The following is an 18,165-nucleotide window of genomic DNA, read 5'->3' on the forward strand; positions in this document are numbered from 1 at the left end:
TCAAAAACAAGTAGTATTTTTTGTCAGCTAGCATTGTGTTATTTAAATAGAGCACAACAGTGACCTTCTACTTTTTGAACAGCTTTGGTTTTGGAAGTGAATTTCCCATTCATTTACTATATTGACGTTTCAGAAAATCCATATATAAAGAGTTTTAAGAATGGAAGCAAGCCGAGATGAATCGTGACCATAAAACATTTGATTCCGAGCAAAAAAAAAATTGGAAAACAGAATAAAGGAAAAGGTACAAGACTATGTACAGAATTATTTCAAGAGGTATGAACTACTCATCCCATTAACCATTGCGAATGGCGACTCGCCACCTCTGGAAACTCCCAAAAAAATGTTTAAACTAAACCGATTCAGCAACTGCATGCCTTATTTCTCGCCTCAAATGTTTTCAAAAACACATTTCGGTGAACTATTTTTGTAATATAAGAGAACGTTTCTAAACAAGATGCCATGTTGGTAGCGTTTGAAATCCGGGAGCAGACCACGGAGTAGCGCATACGAGCACATACTCTGACTAGCTGTTTGCGGGTGCGGTACACATTTTCATGTTCATAGTAAGCTCCACCTATCAGAAACGTCACTGTTACACTTAGGATTGTGGGTAATATAGTACCTCTCTGTGGCATTGCGAATAAAACATATTTTTCTTAAATCAAGGTCGATATCATACGGACTTCTACAGGAGCATATACCATCGTTTCACAATCTTGTGGATGGTGGTAAGTCTACCTTGGATGGTTACGATATTATAGCTAAGGAATCAAATCTTCAATTCAGAATATGAATGGGATTTTCACTTCAGGAACCTCACTGATGAGCTCCATTGCCAAAATGTTTCCAGTGTTCATTTGTTCATGTTTCCTAGATACCTTTTCATACCTTTAGAGACTTGAATGATCATATTCTTTACACACTCAACCGTTCATGTGTGCATTGTTTGACTCAATGTAGGACAGAATGAGTAGACGTATGTGGACAGCTATATGCAACTGTGACGACTGTCACCAACGCAACGGGGGTCAAGTATGAGACAGAGCTGGGCCAATGGAGTACAGAAACAATGAAAAAGACACATACGCTTGCTTTGTCATGGATCTCTATGTCATCCAGTGAAGATGGGTTTGTTGTGGAATGCTCTTGCTGCTCATGGCAAACTTTAATGTTGGTTTTCTCATGCATTTGTCTCTCGTAATCCCGCACGTCATCCAAAGTCATATCTGGAAGAAGGGGGGTAGGGGGGGAATGAGGAGTCGAAATGTTGTTTACTCCTCTATAACGGCGCTCCAGCTGACGAACAGGTGGGGGGAGGAGAGGATGCGGTGGCAAAGGTGCATTCCATGAGTGAGCGTAGCGTGTTTAACGGATGATTAGAGCTTTTTAAAAGTTAAAGCTTTAGAGTGCTAGCTTCCCATTACACAGCCACACCAGGAAGGAGGGAGAAAAGAAGGTCAAGGACGTTTCAAGATTAAGGAAAAGCGTGAACAATCCACACCCAAAGAAGAGGTTGGATCGTTGGAAAGCACAAGAAAGCAACACCTTATTCTCCGGGCAGAATCATTCCCACATGTGAAAGGATTTAGGGAGTAGTTCAAGCATCCAGGCTGTATGGAAACTGTGGTATAAAGGGTAGTGGTTAAAGGGAGGAGAGGAGAGTAGTATGTTTCATGGCAAAGATAATGGGCTTGTTATCTTAGTGCCCTACAGCTATGGAAAAAGCTCAACAGCTGAGAGTGAGTAAATGTGTTGAGGCACATATGGCTGCAAACAGGGCTGCCTCTTGAGCAACCAGACTCTCAGAAAAACAGACAGAGGCAGCTTTCATGTTTCAGTGAGAGCATCATTCTTCACGGATGTCAATTTCCAGTTATTCCTTCATGAAATTGTAGCATTGTTGGCAATGTTTATACCCATACACAAGCATAAATATGCCTTTTTTCTGGCTTTAATATGAAAAATAGTGCCAAATACTGTTTAATTTATTAATATAGTATTACACCATTACACTTGAATCTCAATAAACTGATTTATATGAATTTCTCCAACATGAAACATAAAAGAGTGTGGTTTAAGAGTCATTTTTATCGTGCAAGTTTCATTTGAACACAAACACTGTGACCGTGCCCGGACACAACAGTACAGTGTTTGTCATTTAGTGGGTTAGTTAGTGGTGACACCAAGAGAAGGATCCATGCTGTAGGAGAATGAGCAGGGCTGGCAGTGACAGGGTTAGATGCAGGTGGAGTGATTTTTTTTCATGCAAATAAACAGTTATCACACAACTGTGATTTATACAATCAAAGTAGCTATGACAGTGCTAACATATTAAAGAATAGTAGTAACATAACACTTAAAGAAGGGTTGTACATCTAAGGAAATACAAGTACATGGACAATTTAAAGGTCTTACAAACTAGTTATGTATTCCTTAGCAATTATTCAGAATGAAAATGGATTTTTTTCATCTATGAATTCATAAAATGAAGATGCTCCATACTTATTTATATAGGAAAGGCAAATGCTATTGTGTAGGAAATGCATTTGTGATGCTCCTTGATGAAAGGTAGAGTGTATAGAAAGCAGCACTGTAGAAAAGGGCTGATAGACCTACCGATCCACTCATCCACCCAGGCGAATGCCTGTCTGTGTCCCAGCAGCAGCACATCCCGAACCACCTATAACACAGAAAGTAGTTACTCGCACAACATCTTTTTATTAATCAATGTTATTATGTTTAAAAGCAAAATATTCAAGATTCAGACTGTAGACGTGTGGTTATGGAGACTCTAGTCTTTAGTAATTTAAATTAGAATTTAGCTCAGTGGCAAAACTGCTTTAAAGCTACTACGAAGAACTTTCATTGCAAATCTCAAATTTTTCTGCAGCATGGTCTGACAGTCTGTCCTGTACAGTCCGGGTTCTGGTTATTCCATGCCACCCCCTCCCTCCAGTGGGCCCAGCAATACGGCCTGGCCCTCCAGCAGCGTGGGGTCGGTGTTTGCTCCCAGCCATGGATGTATTAAGAGAACTGGATACAGCGTTGGAGGCGGGGCCCCGTTTATTCCTATGAAAGTTTCTCAGTGGCGCATGATGCCAAAATGGCTCTACCCACATGGAGCAGGCGCAGTAGCGTCCGCTCAGTCACATGGCTCGGTCACAGGGTCACAGCCGTCACGGCTTGCTTACTCCGTCTCCCAGTCCTCGCTCCAGCCTCGATCTGGGTCTCATTTACATGAACGGAGGAAGGGAAATAACTCTGGATTCAGCTATTAGTGCATTTTACAGCTTTTAGGACTTAATGATTTAAATAAGGGCTATTTAAGTGTTCGTACTGGGAAGTTGATTCACCTCAAAAAAAATGATCGTCTGAGTTACAGACGTCTCTTTCTCAATGTAAGTCTATGGGAAAAAGTCTTTTTGGGCCCAATGGCATCACATGACGGACACAGCTCTCCACCTCCCGCCGGAGTTCCAACTGCAGGTCGAAGGTGGCAGCAAAATCGGATCTGGCTGCAGGTCGCTACCAGAGGTCCCACCGCAGTCTGAGCTGAAGGAGTTTCTGGTGAAGCTGCAGGATTTTGTTGGAATCTGACCCGGTGGCACCGGGAGTAACTATACAGAAATAGCCAATCTTCTTGCTGAGGGTCTTACTTATTTATGCAAAAATACATATGTAGGTCATATACTGTAGAGGCATCCGTATTAAATTCAGTCTGTTTCATAACCAGTTAAAAGTTCCTCTTAGTAACTTTATCCAGCTGCCTCAGAGCAACACCATAGACAATTGCTTTTTTAATAACAACGACCAACTGGTTTGGAGGACTGGACCAAAAAAAATGAGCACAGCTAAGCAAAGAAGTACAGAAGGAAGGATTTGTTTCTGTAACTTAAAGCCAAGGTTCGACTTAATGTACAACTGAAATGAAAGATATCACATTCATCCCACGGGCGACCTCTCACCTTGTGCACAAACTGCTCCACACGTGTCTGCAGACCCCACACCTCAAACTTGACGGTGACCAGTTTGTACGAGCACATGATGGGATCCTGGGTGTCCCTCCAGCCCTCCTGAAGAATCCCCCGCGACGTCTTATCTGACTTGAAGTATCGCAGGTCCTGCGATGGGGAGGTGGGTGGGGGGGGGAATGATCACACGTATGTTTAATATTACAATAATTAACCCAAACCTTCAGGCATTGTTGTTTCTGCACTCCAGCGGAGAGCCTAAAATTACATGCACGACTGAATGCCAGTATTAAATACCATTCGTATTAACCCCTCTGGTCCTTGGAGAATCTCTATCTGGGCTCATTAGAGCTGAGGCAATCTGTTATCAAACAGCTCTGAGGACAATTACAAGCTCTCACACTTCACAGACTCTGAAGTAAGAAAAGGCTTTCAGACTCCAGATGAATGCTGTGTGAGATGGGAGAGGCAAATGCAGCTGCTAGACAAGTGGGATTGAGGTTTAAAGTTTGTATTTGGGCGTCAATATCAAATTTAACAGACAATAAAAACATCAAGTATACTATTATCTTCCTTCTGAAGATCCTCATAGAGATAGGAGAACTTTCACACTGGAAATGGTTGGGTATAAAACAATTTAGATGACTGATCATACTGTTTTCATCTAAATCATGTTGTTTTACTAGAGCACTACCAGATTCAACACTACACTTACACCTCCTCAGCAGCGTTAACTCCCAGCAGCCATCAGCATCTACACACTCGCACCTCCGCAAGCTCACCTCGGACTCTTTATAGTAGCGCTCGGGGATCTCATCGTAGGCGATGTCGATGAAACACACCTCCCTCTCCTGCTCCTTCAGCTCGGTGTCAAAGATCTGAAAGCAGAACGGATCGGTTTGCCAGCGCTCACTGCACAGTAGCCTCCTCACAGATAAAAATACACCTCGGAAATGTGTCTCTTCCAGGTTACATCATCATCATCATCACATATGTGGCTGGCAAACCCGCCATTCTGCTTGACACAAGAGTTGGAAATTATTCACACTGTTAGCAACGCTCGACTGTGCATCTTGTCACTATCTGTCCCCTCGACGCTCAGCCAAACACTAGAGACACATGTTGTACTTGCTTACATAACCAGGAGGTGGTGCTCTGTGCACAAGTGACACAGTGTTGATTGCAATTACTGTGTCATATGTTGATAAGACAAGTGTGCAACCTTGTTAGTTTTTATGATTCTTTTTTATTATCAGATTATATGGACCTTCTTACTACAATAAATCAATAATGAATGTATATAGGATACTTTTACATGAATGCTTATACAGTATACAGTAAATTAGGGCTTAACGATTTTTAAAAAACATGTAAATTGCGGGTAATTTGACTGATTGCAATATGATTTGCATATTAGAGGGAATGATCATTTTTACATCCTTATTCTCATTTTTATTGAAAAACATAAAATGATGATGGTGTGATTTTTGCAGTGTTCTGCTCCAAACATAGACGTTTTCTGTAGAATATGATAGGCCTGTAGGCCAGGACATCTCTGCAGCACCACAATATTTAATCAAAATGGTATTTTGACACACATTTCACCTCTAACAAGTATTGTGCTTCCTGTGAGTTGAAAAGTGCAAAAGGGGGCTCAGATGTAGCTCAGTGTTTAGAGCGGGTCGTCCTTTAACCACAAGGTTGGCGGTTCGATCCTGGGCTCCTACAGTCTGCATGTCAAAGTGTCCTTGAGCGAGACACTAAAATCCCCTAGTTGCTCCCCGGGCGCTTACAGTAGCCCACTGCTCATAAAATACTTAGGATGGGTTAAATGCAGAGGACAAATTTAATGTTTGTATCTGTATGTATATGATGAATGTAATAAAGGTTTATAGCTAAGGCCATATTACGATTTCTATCAAATTTGCATAGTTGTGCAGTCTATTTATATACTAGTACACCCACACACACTTACAGTACAAATACCATCTCACGTGGACATCCTTGAACAGAGCTCTCGCTACAGTGCTGGCCATATAACCGCAAGGGAAATCTGTGTTCGTGCATTTAAAGTGAGGTTAGAGGCCACAGGCTTCATTTAAAGGATTTATCTTTCATTTAACTACTGTAAAGAGGGGGGGGGGAAGCAGATCTAAGAAGCAGATATAGATACCCAATAACCTTCCACGTGATATCAAAATGGCCATAGCCATCAGTGTGTGAATGGCTGAATACTGACATGTAGTCTAAAGCACTTTAAGTGGACTATATAAATGCAAGTCCATTTACCATATAGATAGATAGATAATAACAGACTAAAACAGAATGGAGTGTGGTTGAGACAGGAACTATGAAGCTGAGTCTAAATCAAATGGATAAAATCTTCTATCACGATGATTATACGTTTTTTACATCATAATTATGGTTCATTTTCTGTACTATAAATGTATACACTTTACATAAACATCCCGGGTAATACAGCTTCCGTTTTTAATATCAATACATTATCAGTCGCTGTATGCCTTCTCATCTTTTTTGAGCTTTGTCTCTCAACTGAATGTGAACTTTCTCTCTCACCAGATACATCCACCTCTTACTCTCCCCACCCTGTTTCTCCCTTCCCTCCTCCTCCTCCTCCTCTTCCTCTCTCTCTCTCTCTCTTTCCCTTCTTTTCTCCTCCTCCCCTCCAAGGGTGCATTCTGTCATTTACAGTGTGTGATGAGCACTGCTGGCACAATAAGGGTGATATGTCAGCATGCATGAGTGCAGCCAAGCGACAGGAGGGGGAGACTGGGATGAAGAGAGAGAGAGAGGGAGAAAGAGAGAGAGAGGCAGAGGTGGATGAGAGGAGAAATGGAGGAGGTAAACAATGAAAAGGAGATGCAGTGGTGTGTGTGTGTGTGGTGGGGGGTGTAATAAGAGGAGAGGAATGGAGTCATGGGGAGGGAGGGAGAGGAAAGGAAAAGGGAGTCGAGGAACAGAGGGGGAATAAATGCAGAGACTGGCAAGGAAAAGGAAAGAGGAGGGAGGGAATGACAGGGAGGAACTGAATCTACAATGAGCACGTACGCATCACTTTGCAAAATACAAATACATGAGTGTCTGAATGACTTGGAAGAATCCTCGGCTTATCGAAGCATTTTCAAACTAAGTAAAACGGAATTTGAAGTAAATCGTCAGACGTTTAACCCTCTGAGACCCGCGATCCCGACTGACTTCACTGTCTTTCAGAGGCTCTAGTAGGTTCAGTTTTAGGGCTAAAGTGAAGACACAGATATCATATGAAACTAAAACACCTAAGGAATCCTTTGCTACCATGTCGGGAAGGAGGCTAAGTAACGCTCCAAAGTTGGGCTACATTTTAGCGAGGAAAAACTGGCATGGCCATTTTCAAAGGGGTCCCTCTACATCTGACCTCAAGATATGTGAATGAAAATGGGTTCTATGGGTATAATTGGTGTTCCTCAAGACCTTGGTGTCTTAATGTGGTATTTTAGAGGGATTATTGATCATTTTTATCAATTCTCGAGTGGTAAAAAAAAAGGTTAAATCTAGCACCAAATCATTGTAAGAAATGGTATCAACCTAACAAATTCACAAAAAGTCTCAATCGCTAGTTTCAAGTCTTCTTCAATACAGCATGATGTTCATTTAGTAAATTATGGTCCCATTTAGAGTCAAACAGACCATAAAGCAGGGGATGCTTTAGGGCGTGGCTACCTTGGGATTGACAGGTCGCTACCACGGCGTTGTCCGGTCTGGGAGTTGTCCGTATTTTCATCTTAGAACTTTTCATAGTATGTTTTTCAGTTCATGAACGATAATTGTAACATTTTGATCGCCTAAAAATGTCTTATTCAGAGTTCAGTTGTGCTTTGCTCCACCCTCTCATGTCTCACTTCTGGTTGCAAATAACCAAGATGGCGACGACCAAAAGTGCCGAACTTGAGGCTTCAAAAACGGCAGTACACAAACCAATAGGTGACGTCACGGTGACTACGTCCACTTCTTATTATGCAGCTTAATGTGTGTGACCAATAACATTTTTTAACAAACAGTGATAAAGTAAAGGGTGCTGAAAGGTTGGAAAAGTAGAATATGACAAAAGAAAAGAAAGAAAGAATGAAACAAGTGTTTTCTCATTCCGCCTGCTGTGTAGTTCAGGAGTCCTGGGAGAGATAACAAGAGCAACACATGCCCCAGGACACATGTTAAAGCTTAATGTGTGTGTGTGTGTGACAGTGGATAGTGCTGGAATTTTGCATGTCATGTACTGTTACTGCAGCCTCCATTCAAACGGTGCATGATGTCCACTCACACACCCACTCATTTCCTGTCCACATATCCACAATTTTCTCCTCACATGCACCGTTCCTTCCTTTTCATTCCTCCATCTTTCACTCCTTTCCACTTGTTTTTTTCCATTTGCTTTCTTTTGGACTCACACGCAGTGTCAAGACACCCGGAGTGGACAGATGTATGTTATGCCATCACAATCCAAGCATGGGGGAAAACACAACACTTGCTCAGAGAGAGAGAGAGAGAGTGTTGTTATGTAAAACACAGCTGCATTCGTATTATTTCACGGCATCCTTCATAGCAAATAACTAAACTGATTATACAATGTCATAAAACATGCAAAGCTTCTTGTTTGTTTGCCCTGAAGATGTTACGCAAAGTAGTGCAGCTGTATCATTGAATCATTGATTTGAAAGTGTGTGTGTATGTAGACGATGAAATGCCGCTCTTATATCTCAGCTTGTACGCACACGTGTCAACAATTTCACAGACGCATGTTTATGCAACAGAACTGCGATTTGTCTCCGTTTTTATTCAGTAAATGCATTTGCTGCAGGCGATTTCTGTTAGATTTAATAAAAATAGTCTTGATGTGTCGCCTTGTCGCGTCAAAGCAAACAAGCGTCAATCTAAAACACCGCTGCATGTTTAATGCACACTGACAGTGCGTTCATTTCTGTCTCCCTCTGCACTTTATGAGTACATATATAAAGTCTGAGACACATCGACAAGACGTTCGGGTGAAGTTGGGAGCCATTCCTCCCTTATACAATCACCAAATCACTGACAATTTGCAGCTAAATAAGAAGACATTAACCCGCTGGCCGCCCACCATGATATATTTCAAGCAATTTGTCTGTTGCACACCAACCCTACCATTTCTCTTCCTCACTGTCCGGGCAGTGGCAGCCTTTCATTTGATGACTAATGCTCCTACAAACTGGAGAGTGAAGTAAAATATAGAGAGAAAGAAAGTGAGGAGGCTAACAGCCCAAATGAAATTAGCCGCCCAACAAGTGGAGCCGTTATCGACAGACTCTCAGGGCGCATAATAATATAGACGGGATTGCAAATGAGGGTCTGAGAGTTGCCAGATGTGCCCGGATGGTTTTTACTAAAGTAGCCTTTGCAGAGGTCTTTTTTTCGACTATATGTCTGAGATATTTTCTGTTTTAAATTGGCCTATTTTGCTGTTCATATTCTTGTATAAGAGGCACAGAAGACGGGTAGCAGATGTATATTAAGCTGAGAGATTTGTATGGGAGTTATAGCCGAACTATGGGCTGATATATGATTATTACAGAAATTTCAGTATCGGTGTATCGACCCATCCCTCCTCCTGGATGATCAGACATCGTACGTACAGAGGACACATACTACACTCCTTGTCCAACGTATCCTATACGACGGTTCGTATGATATCTTATGAAAAGTTATTCCTCAGTTTCTTTTGCGTTTTCCTACGAACGTCCAGCAACAAGTGACACAATTGTCAATTTCCGCTGCAGTACTTTCAAAATAAACTTCCGTCTTCACGTGAAACAACTTGGTTAGGTTTAGGCAACAAAAACTACGTAGTTAGGTTTAGGAAAAGATCGTGATTTGGGTTAAAATAACACCGTCAATAGCGTTGAACTTCTGGTTTCACACGTGGTATGAACACCGGTCTCCAGGGCTAAAGTCAGTTGTTTTTTGACCCACCCATCCACCCCGACTTCCTCCCTATGCAGCGTGTGTCGTTTTTTATACTTCCTGGTTCAGATTACGTGGATTACATACACATTTATTTAGTGGGATATACACAAATTACAGTGCATTACTTTTAGGTATAGCTATGAACGGTGTATGAGAACAGCCTCAAAGCTCTGGTAACAAACACAGTATACTCACGTTGTCATTGCATCCTTTGTTGTCCTCATATTTTGTCTCTATGTGGATGGAGAACTTGGGCAAGAATGAGCACTGTGGATGAAGAAAGACAAAGATGTGAAACCACAAAAAATATGTGCTGTATATGTGCTGAACAGTAGCCCTTCGTGTCATAGTTGCCATTGTTGATTTACTACCTTTTAAAGCATTTAAAGAGTAATTAGAGATGTTCTGATATTTTTTTTTCCTTTCCGATAACTTAACTCGCGATATCGGCTGATACCGAGTACCGGTCAAATACCAGCATGATTAAAAAAATTCATAGATACTAAGGGTGTCACGATTTTGATTCTAAATTGGAAATCGATCGAAATTGGCTTCCGATCTTGACTATCGAAATCAAAAGTAAGATCGACGATTATCTATTTTTTTCTCTGACCCCGCCCCCTCACACATGAAGTAATATACAGCTGTACTCAAGACATGTAACAGCCATCTCACTCATGGTTTGGACTATAAACCAGCACTCTATAGTCCAACAATGGCATGTTTAAATCGAAAATCGAATCGAATTGAGACCATAAAATCGAAACTCTAATCGAATTGTGACACCCCCAATAGATACTGACATTTTCCTCGCTCTGACTACGGTTACCGTTACACTCTCCACTAGCCCCGTACTGTTGTTGCCTGCTATCGTTATGTGACAAACGACCTGCAATCAGTTCTTCTTCGCTCTTCTAAAACAGTAGTAGCCAGTGGCAGCCATGATACAGACTGTGTACTCGCCGATACCCGATCCCGAATCTCGGTATCGGAACAAGAGTAAATGTACAAGTGGTGAACAGTCTATCCTGCAGAAAGGTAACACTCCTTACTTCTGGTAATAATGCAGATAAGGTTACTTGGCTGGTAGCGTGTAGACTAAAGTGGACTTTTAAAGTACTTACTGTATTAACACTGACTGACAGAGACATTCTGTGTCTCTCTTTCTATGTTCCTCCTCATTGTATAACGCGAAACAAAGATCCAGGCTGTGATAGCGCAGCATGTCAATTTCTATCTCCTTGTCAAAACTGACAAAAGCCGATGACAATTCATAAAGACTTTTGTAAATCTTTTTGCCTAAAAACTCATCTTGGCATGGGTGTATTTACACTGACTCATATACATGAACACAAAATGCCCACGCACACATGCAGAGACAACATCTAGCATTCTGTCGCCGTAACATTGTGTTGTCTTTCCCCTCTTGTCCACGCTCTCTAAAGTGGGGTGACTCATGCTGTCAACAGAAGCCCCTATAGCTAAGCCTAATCGGATGCACGTGTGTCTTGAAAATGTGTCCGCTTATTCTGCCAACGCTTCGTGTGTTTTCAAGGGTTAATCACGGGTCACACAGGCAGATCTGCTTATTAGCAAAGGCACGCCCACTGGTGTGTGTGTGTGTGTGTGTTGGAGGGGTAAACTGAGATGTTTTGATCAGTGCAGACATGGAAGATGCAGGTCTTAACTAACAAAACCCAATCCCTTTGTAACAGCAATATACTGTGGCTACACTTCAAACAGCAGCAGACGTAATTCACTTCTGTACACACATTACAGCAGGGGTGTCAAACATACTGTATGGCCTGAGGGCCAGACCCAGCAAAGGGTCCAATCCAGCCCACTGGATGACTTTACAAAGTGTGAAAATTGCATTTTGTTCATGCAGGAGCTGCCGGTAGAACATTTCTTCGTCAAAAAGCATAAAAGTGGACACAGTGGAGTTTTGGGTTTTCCATGAAAGATTAGTTCCTATTTGTTCACAGAGGTAACCGTGGAAGCCAGTGTGCTCGGTCTGTTCACAGCACCTTTCAGTGCTCAAGGAATATAATATTTGGCAACCACTATCAGACTCATCATGGCCAAAAATACAAGAACTTGCTAAGAGAACTGTGAACAGAAAAGATGCATGATTTGTTGACGGGTTTGGCCCGTGAACTAAAATGAGTTTGACACCCCTGCCCTGCGTTATAGCTTCTAAAAAGAGTGAACCACAACTTTGCACTGGACTGGTGCACCATAATAAAGACATGCAGTGTGACATATAGGATACTTACTGTATATTCTAGAGGCCGTTGCGTGAGGCGATGCAGACATCGGATCAGGGCAGAGACAGAACACAGGAATAACACAGTTAGTTATGTAGCCTCTTTAAATTTTCCACAGCATGAAAGGAAACGAGAAGGCCACAGCGTACCCAAAAAAATGTGTGTGACATACAGCAACTGCATTAGTGACTGTCACATATCTGACACCTCACATCATCCCTTCCCTTAGTGACTTTATTTCCTCTACTTTCTCGAATTTGCTCTCATCAAAAAAGAAATTCCCTTTTATCTATAACTCCTAAGCTGGTAACACTCCTCCCTTGGATCAGGATCATTAAAGCATTACAGAAGTCTGTCCCGGGCACTGCGGCGGCTCTGATCTACTGGCTGCTCGTAATGTCGGTGAGTTACGAGTCAAAGCTTATTCCGCCGCTGCTTCTGCTGCGCACGTTAGAAGTCAGCGTGGATGAAAAGCATTTGCTTCATCGGCAAAACTGTGAACTTGTAAATACATGTCGGCTTTAACGTGTTTATATGTCAATAACATGTTGGCGCTCTCTCACACCATGTCTTCCTGGCAAACTGACACGGTGACTAACAGAAAGCTGCGACTGAGCAGTGTGTCAGCATTAAAGGAATCTACAGTCAGTGTGTGATGTTTTTTTAGTCTAGAACCGGCGCTGTCTCGTGTCAGTACCACCACCTTTTAGAGTTGAAGGTTATACTTTATTGATCCATGTTGCTTGTCATTTAATTTACATTTTGCTATGAATGCTGTAAAACCGCTGATGTTGCTGCAAGTTGCTCAGAATCCACGTGATAAAAAAAAATCCTCACGTCTTTCAGAGATCACATATGGCTGAAGTGCGAGCATCAGAGTTTCCTGAATTATACAACACATGTCTGAAGTTTCCTTTCCTTTTAAAAATGTGGTAAAAAATGCAGTAGACATTAGCAGTCTCGAACCATGTGCTAGAAATGGCTCTTCTTAATGCATCTTGAAAACTTTCTTTTCACACATTACTCCAACTCCCTAAAATCATCCAGTAAAGTGTTTGTAGCAAGTGGAGAGCACTGAGTAAACTGACTGCAAAAACACAACTTTCGGCCCACAGAAAACCAGTTGAGAAGCTGACCTTTAAAAGAAGTGTGACTGCAGAACTAAACTATTCCAGCCTGAGCTAATAATTGTTGCTCTATTTCTACAAGAGATAAGTATTAGAGAGGGGGAAGTGTCTCTTATTGTTACAGCAGCTCAATGGATTTGACATGATGTGAGTTTGGAGCGCGTAAAGGTCTACGTGTACAAAAGATTCATTAGCTGACAGTCCAATAAAACAAATGTCCTCCTTCCTCACCTGTTATGGTGTAAGGGTAGTAGTTCCACGCTTTCTCCGTCACGTAGAAGATTTTGGGAACCACCGCTCGAGCCCAGCTGGGTAATTTACTGCAAAGAGACATGGAGGCAGACAGAGAGAGATGAGGAGAGGGACTGTAGCAGTGAAGCAGGGATGGGGAGGGAGGGGTTGGGCTGAAATTGCTTCCGTTATCGCAACAAAAATCATGAAAAACTTGTTCCACTTGTGAAAGGAAAATCTGCTCACAGTATTAAGAGGATTTAAACTGAGGGATGGTGTGAAAAGAACACTTCCAAAAGCTTTGATTCGGGGGGGGTAATGCTACGGGAGACCGAACACATATTTCTCTGCACGCCAGGTTATCTCCATAGTGCCTAAATACTTTTAAAGGCTTTTTGAAGCTACTTGGAACTGAGGATCAAAACCCAACCGTAACGTGCTGGATTATTTCTTGGCCGGGCACCGTAACTTCCTGGAGTCTAAGCTGGATAAGAATGCAGGCTGCACCTAGACCATAGACTGTATACACAGGTGGACGCTTCCACTCCCTCCCACTGTACAGAAGTGTAGCCAAAATATCCCGCATACAGGAGCTGCCATCTAGACGTCATTTGGAGCGAGTCTTCGCAGTAATGATCGTGGGGCTGGAATCACGGTATCGAGGTCCCGCCCACACACTTAAACCTAAACCAATCGTGAGCCGAGCACGGCCGCAGCTTTTTAGTGCGAGAGCTGTCAATCATGACGTCTCACCCCCTTTTATAGCATCAAATAACTAATTGAAACCAAACTTATTAGAAAAATGAACACTTGAACATACATCAGCGGGATAAGAACTACGTAAAATGACAGAAACCATCTTCGGGAAAAATGTGTTTGACGTGAACTTTAACTTTTTAGTTTGGCCCATGTCCACGCTAACATGGAGGCTGGCTTTATAAGCTATACTGCAGCCAGCCACCAGGGGGCGATCCAGATGTTTTGGCTTCACTTTTGGGGAGCTGTCATGTCATCCATCTTTATATACAGTCTATGGCCTAGCCAAACAAGATATTAAGTGTTAATTAGTGAGCTTTACAGGTGCTGGCAGGCAAATTTCATTATGCTTTGGGCAAAGTCAAGCTAGCCGTTTCCTCTTGTTTTTAGATTTTATGCTAAACTAACCGGCTACAGGCTGCATCTTCATATTGACCATGCAGAAATGAGAGTGGTGTTAAACTTCTCAAACTCTCTGCAAGAAAACAAATGAGCGTATCTCCCAAAATGTTGAACGAGTTGCAGCCCTATACTTGAGAGACCTTTGAGCTCCTTTCGGCACCCTGAACCTCTCTGCATCATCTACCATGTGTTCATAGAGGTACAGTACACTGCCAGTATGTGCACTCAGGGGACTTTAGTACGTCATGCTCGACTCTCTCTGATCTTGAACTCTGAACTCTGGTTGAGACTGTGATTGAGGTTGCATTGAGAACTTATTTATGAGACGTGTCAAACACAGAAGAAGTGCGCAGGCTTTCCATGTCGCCTGCCTTCATCTCCGCTCGCTTTGATTGACACGGAAAACAATTTCTTAAGGAGGACAAAAAAAATGGCGCCCACTGCATCGTGACGGCTGTGAATAAAAACAGCCATCGACGATCACATTGTGAGAGTGTTGGCAGGCTCGCTCACACTCACTCTCCCCCCCCTCCCAACAAAAGAGACTGACACTCCTCCTACACCTCCATCTGTTGATTTCTCCCATTCCCTCCTTCTTCTTTTAAACATCTTTGCCAATAGCTGCTGCAACGAGGGGGGGGCCCACGTTGCCAAGCGCGCAGGCATGGTGGGTGGCTTCTCGGGAGTTTTCGTGCCAAAGCTGGCGTTTGTATTTAGGAAAAAAATACATTTCTAAAAAAAACAGACTAGTTTAGTTGAACACATCCAAGGAAAGACAACACTTTATTCAATCATAATATCAACCATCCTCTCTCCGCTCTTAATGAAGGTTATTGACAGAACAAGCGTGGAATCGATGTTCAGGTCCGGTGGGACCAGGCCATATAGCGAAGTACAGATTGCGAGGGCTAATGGGGTGGCTGAAGCGTGACAGAATGAGTCCAGATTGACTTCCCTGCTGGTGAATCAGAGCTAAATGTTGAGTTTGCCAGAACCAGATGGATGTGGTTAGCTATGGTAAAATCATATTAATTTAATAAAACAGTAACTTGATGTAATGTTATGATGTTACTTTTTCTCTGTTCTTACGTGCACCTGTTTTCTTTCCTTTTTTCATTCAGGACTGAGTGCTGTTGATTTTATAGCACAGATTGGATACACACGTGTTGTAATGTGACTGTCCGGTTATGTCTTCATCAGCATCAATGTGTTTAGTTTGCTTCTGCGACAGATTGCAAAAACTTCTCTATGACAAATCACCTTTTCAACTTTTCATGACGGGACTGAATAGGTGTGTGTGTATGTGAGAGAGCCACAGCTTCCTACATGAGGCTTGTTCACCCTGAGAAATGAGCATTTTATCTTAACAAAATGTCAGCTACTCTGGAAAAGGTTGTTTTTTTTGTCTTTTTCCATCTAAGCTGCAAAAAGAGGGAGAGAGTTTGGATTCTTTCTTTATAATGTCTTTATTAAAATTCCCCTCATGAGTAAAGAGAGTTGTAAGTAAACAAAAAAATAAATGTATTGTGAAATAAGTGAACTGGCCCGAAGCACCGAAAAACACAATAGAGACTTAAACATAGAAGGTGCGACGGCTTTAGCACGTCTAAGAGGAACAACTTCCATTCCTTTGCTATTCACAACATGATTTCTACCGTCCAAACAACGCCTCGGGCGACTGTAAAACAGTGTTTTGGTGAAATTGTGGAACTTTTTAATAAAACGTTCCATCCTTATTCCTAATGATTTCATTAAACTGGCAGTAGGCAGTTTATTTTTGGCATCATTGGGCTAAAAGTTCCATAATAACCTTTCAGCATATTGTAATTCAAGTGTTCTGAGAGAAAACTAGACATCTGCACCTCCTCATGGCTCTGTTTTCAGGCTTTACAAAAATCTAGCCTGTGACGTGAGACTTTGGCCAATCACAGGTCTGTTCAGAGAGAGAGAGCGTTCCTATTGGCTCTGCTGCGGCTGGTGGGCGGTGCTTGGTATTTCCTCAACTGATCTCAACATTTGAGGTGAGAAATAGGCATTATAGTTACAGAATACTCATTCATATTTGATCAGTGCTGCCTAGTTTGACCGTTTGATCGAAGTTTGCGAGTGATTGACAGCCGACTCTCAGAGACGGCAGGCTCCAGCTCGGCTCTGATTGGTTGTTTTCCTCCGGTCTGTGAAATCTTGCAGATGCCATTAGAAGCACCGGAGGACACCAGAGGCACAGGATTTCTTTTTCAAATTACCTGTCTCATGCACTAATGTCAGGATATAGTGACCGTTTTATAAAAATAACTTTTTTTTTTATCCTATTTGCTCCATATCTACCCACTGCAGCTTTAAATACATTGCAAATACCTGAATGGAAGCCCAACTTATCTCTGTTTGCTCCCTCTGCCTTCTCCCCTCTCCTCTCTCCTCTGAAGAGCAGAGCTGTGCTGACTCAGCATAATTAGTTCCCTGGCATAGCGAACGCTGACGCAGGTATTTATGTTTAAACAAATGGCCTACATCTCTGCCCCCCCAACCTTTTCTCTATTCTCCCTCTCTTGACCTTATTTTCATTCTTTCTCTCCCGCTGTGATTTTCTTTTCTTCACACATTCTCCGTCCTATTCTCTTTGATTCATGTGGGTTTAACAAAACTGTGTGTGTGGAAGGGTCACACGTGAATCTGCATGGGATGCAGTGAGATGCATCAGTATGTGGTGACTATGATGGATGAGTAACTCAGGGAAACCTGCTGGTAACAACTTGCAGTGAGCAGCACGTGTGTATTTGTGTGTTTGTAAACCTTTCAAGCCTCATCAAATGGCTGAATATAATCTCAGCCAGTTGGTATACAGATATACACTTTACTGAGTACAGCATGGCTGAGGATAAAATCTTATCTGATTTGTTTTTTGAGTGAGAAAGTTCAGAAACAAGAGATCTAGTCCCAGGTGGCGAGCAAGCCTTTAAGACCATGAGCCAAAAAAATAATAATTTAAAGTACCAATTGTTACTAAGCTCAATGTTCCCCAGAGATACTTTAGGTTTTGTGATGCCTTATATCTTATTTACTTACTTACTGTTAACAAAGTTTGAGTTTCTGTGAGTTGTGCTCTTTTCTTTAACGGGCGGACGGCCGACTCAGCCGTTGCAAAAAGCAGTGACGTACGTTACCCAAGTACACAAATCAGAGCTAATCAATAAGGTTATGAATAATGTGAACGCTAGCACTAGCTCAGTCAGAGTTCGCTGTGCTGAGTTTGGAAATAACGGAAAGTGTTAGTTGGATTTTTTGAAATGGGGTTGTATGTGTACTCCTGCGTTTTGCGAGGTAAAATGACTGCTTTTGTCAATGGAGTCTGGTGGCTTTGAATAAAGCGATACAACAGCTTCAGTTCCTCGACAGAAAGGGCTGTCTGACGGC

General features: G+C 42.2%; 1 protein-coding gene across 2 annotated transcripts in view; it reads right to left on the bottom strand.

The window, feature by feature from the left end:
- LOC119484720 (cytoplasmic phosphatidylinositol transfer protein 1-like) overlaps positions 1-18,165 on the bottom strand; it is an 87,802-nt gene that overhangs the window by 4,047 nt on the left and 65,590 nt on the right. Inside the window, exons 3-9 of one of the 2 annotated variants that reach the window (XM_037763764.1) lie at positions 13,594-13,682; positions 12,245-12,252; positions 10,164-10,235; positions 4,757-4,852; positions 3,969-4,124; positions 2,620-2,683; positions 1,090-1,229 (exon numbers count right to left, since the gene is read on the bottom strand). In XM_037763764.1, the coding sequence (XP_037619692.1) occupies positions 1,090-1,229; positions 2,620-2,683; positions 3,969-4,124; positions 4,757-4,852; positions 10,164-10,235; positions 12,245-12,252; positions 13,594-13,682 (625 nt within the window). The remainder of the gene's footprint in view (positions 1-1,089; positions 1,230-2,619; positions 2,684-3,968; positions 4,125-4,756; positions 4,853-10,163; positions 10,236-12,244; positions 12,253-13,593; positions 13,683-18,165) is intronic. The other variant, XM_037763763.1, reaches the window with a different exon arrangement.

Source organism: Sebastes umbrosus, chromosome 3 (genome assembly GCF_015220745.1).
Source record: "Sebastes umbrosus isolate fSebUmb1 chromosome 3, fSebUmb1.pri, whole genome shotgun sequence".
Classification (NCBI taxonomy): domain Eukaryota; kingdom Metazoa; phylum Chordata; class Actinopteri; order Perciformes; family Sebastidae; genus Sebastes; species Sebastes umbrosus.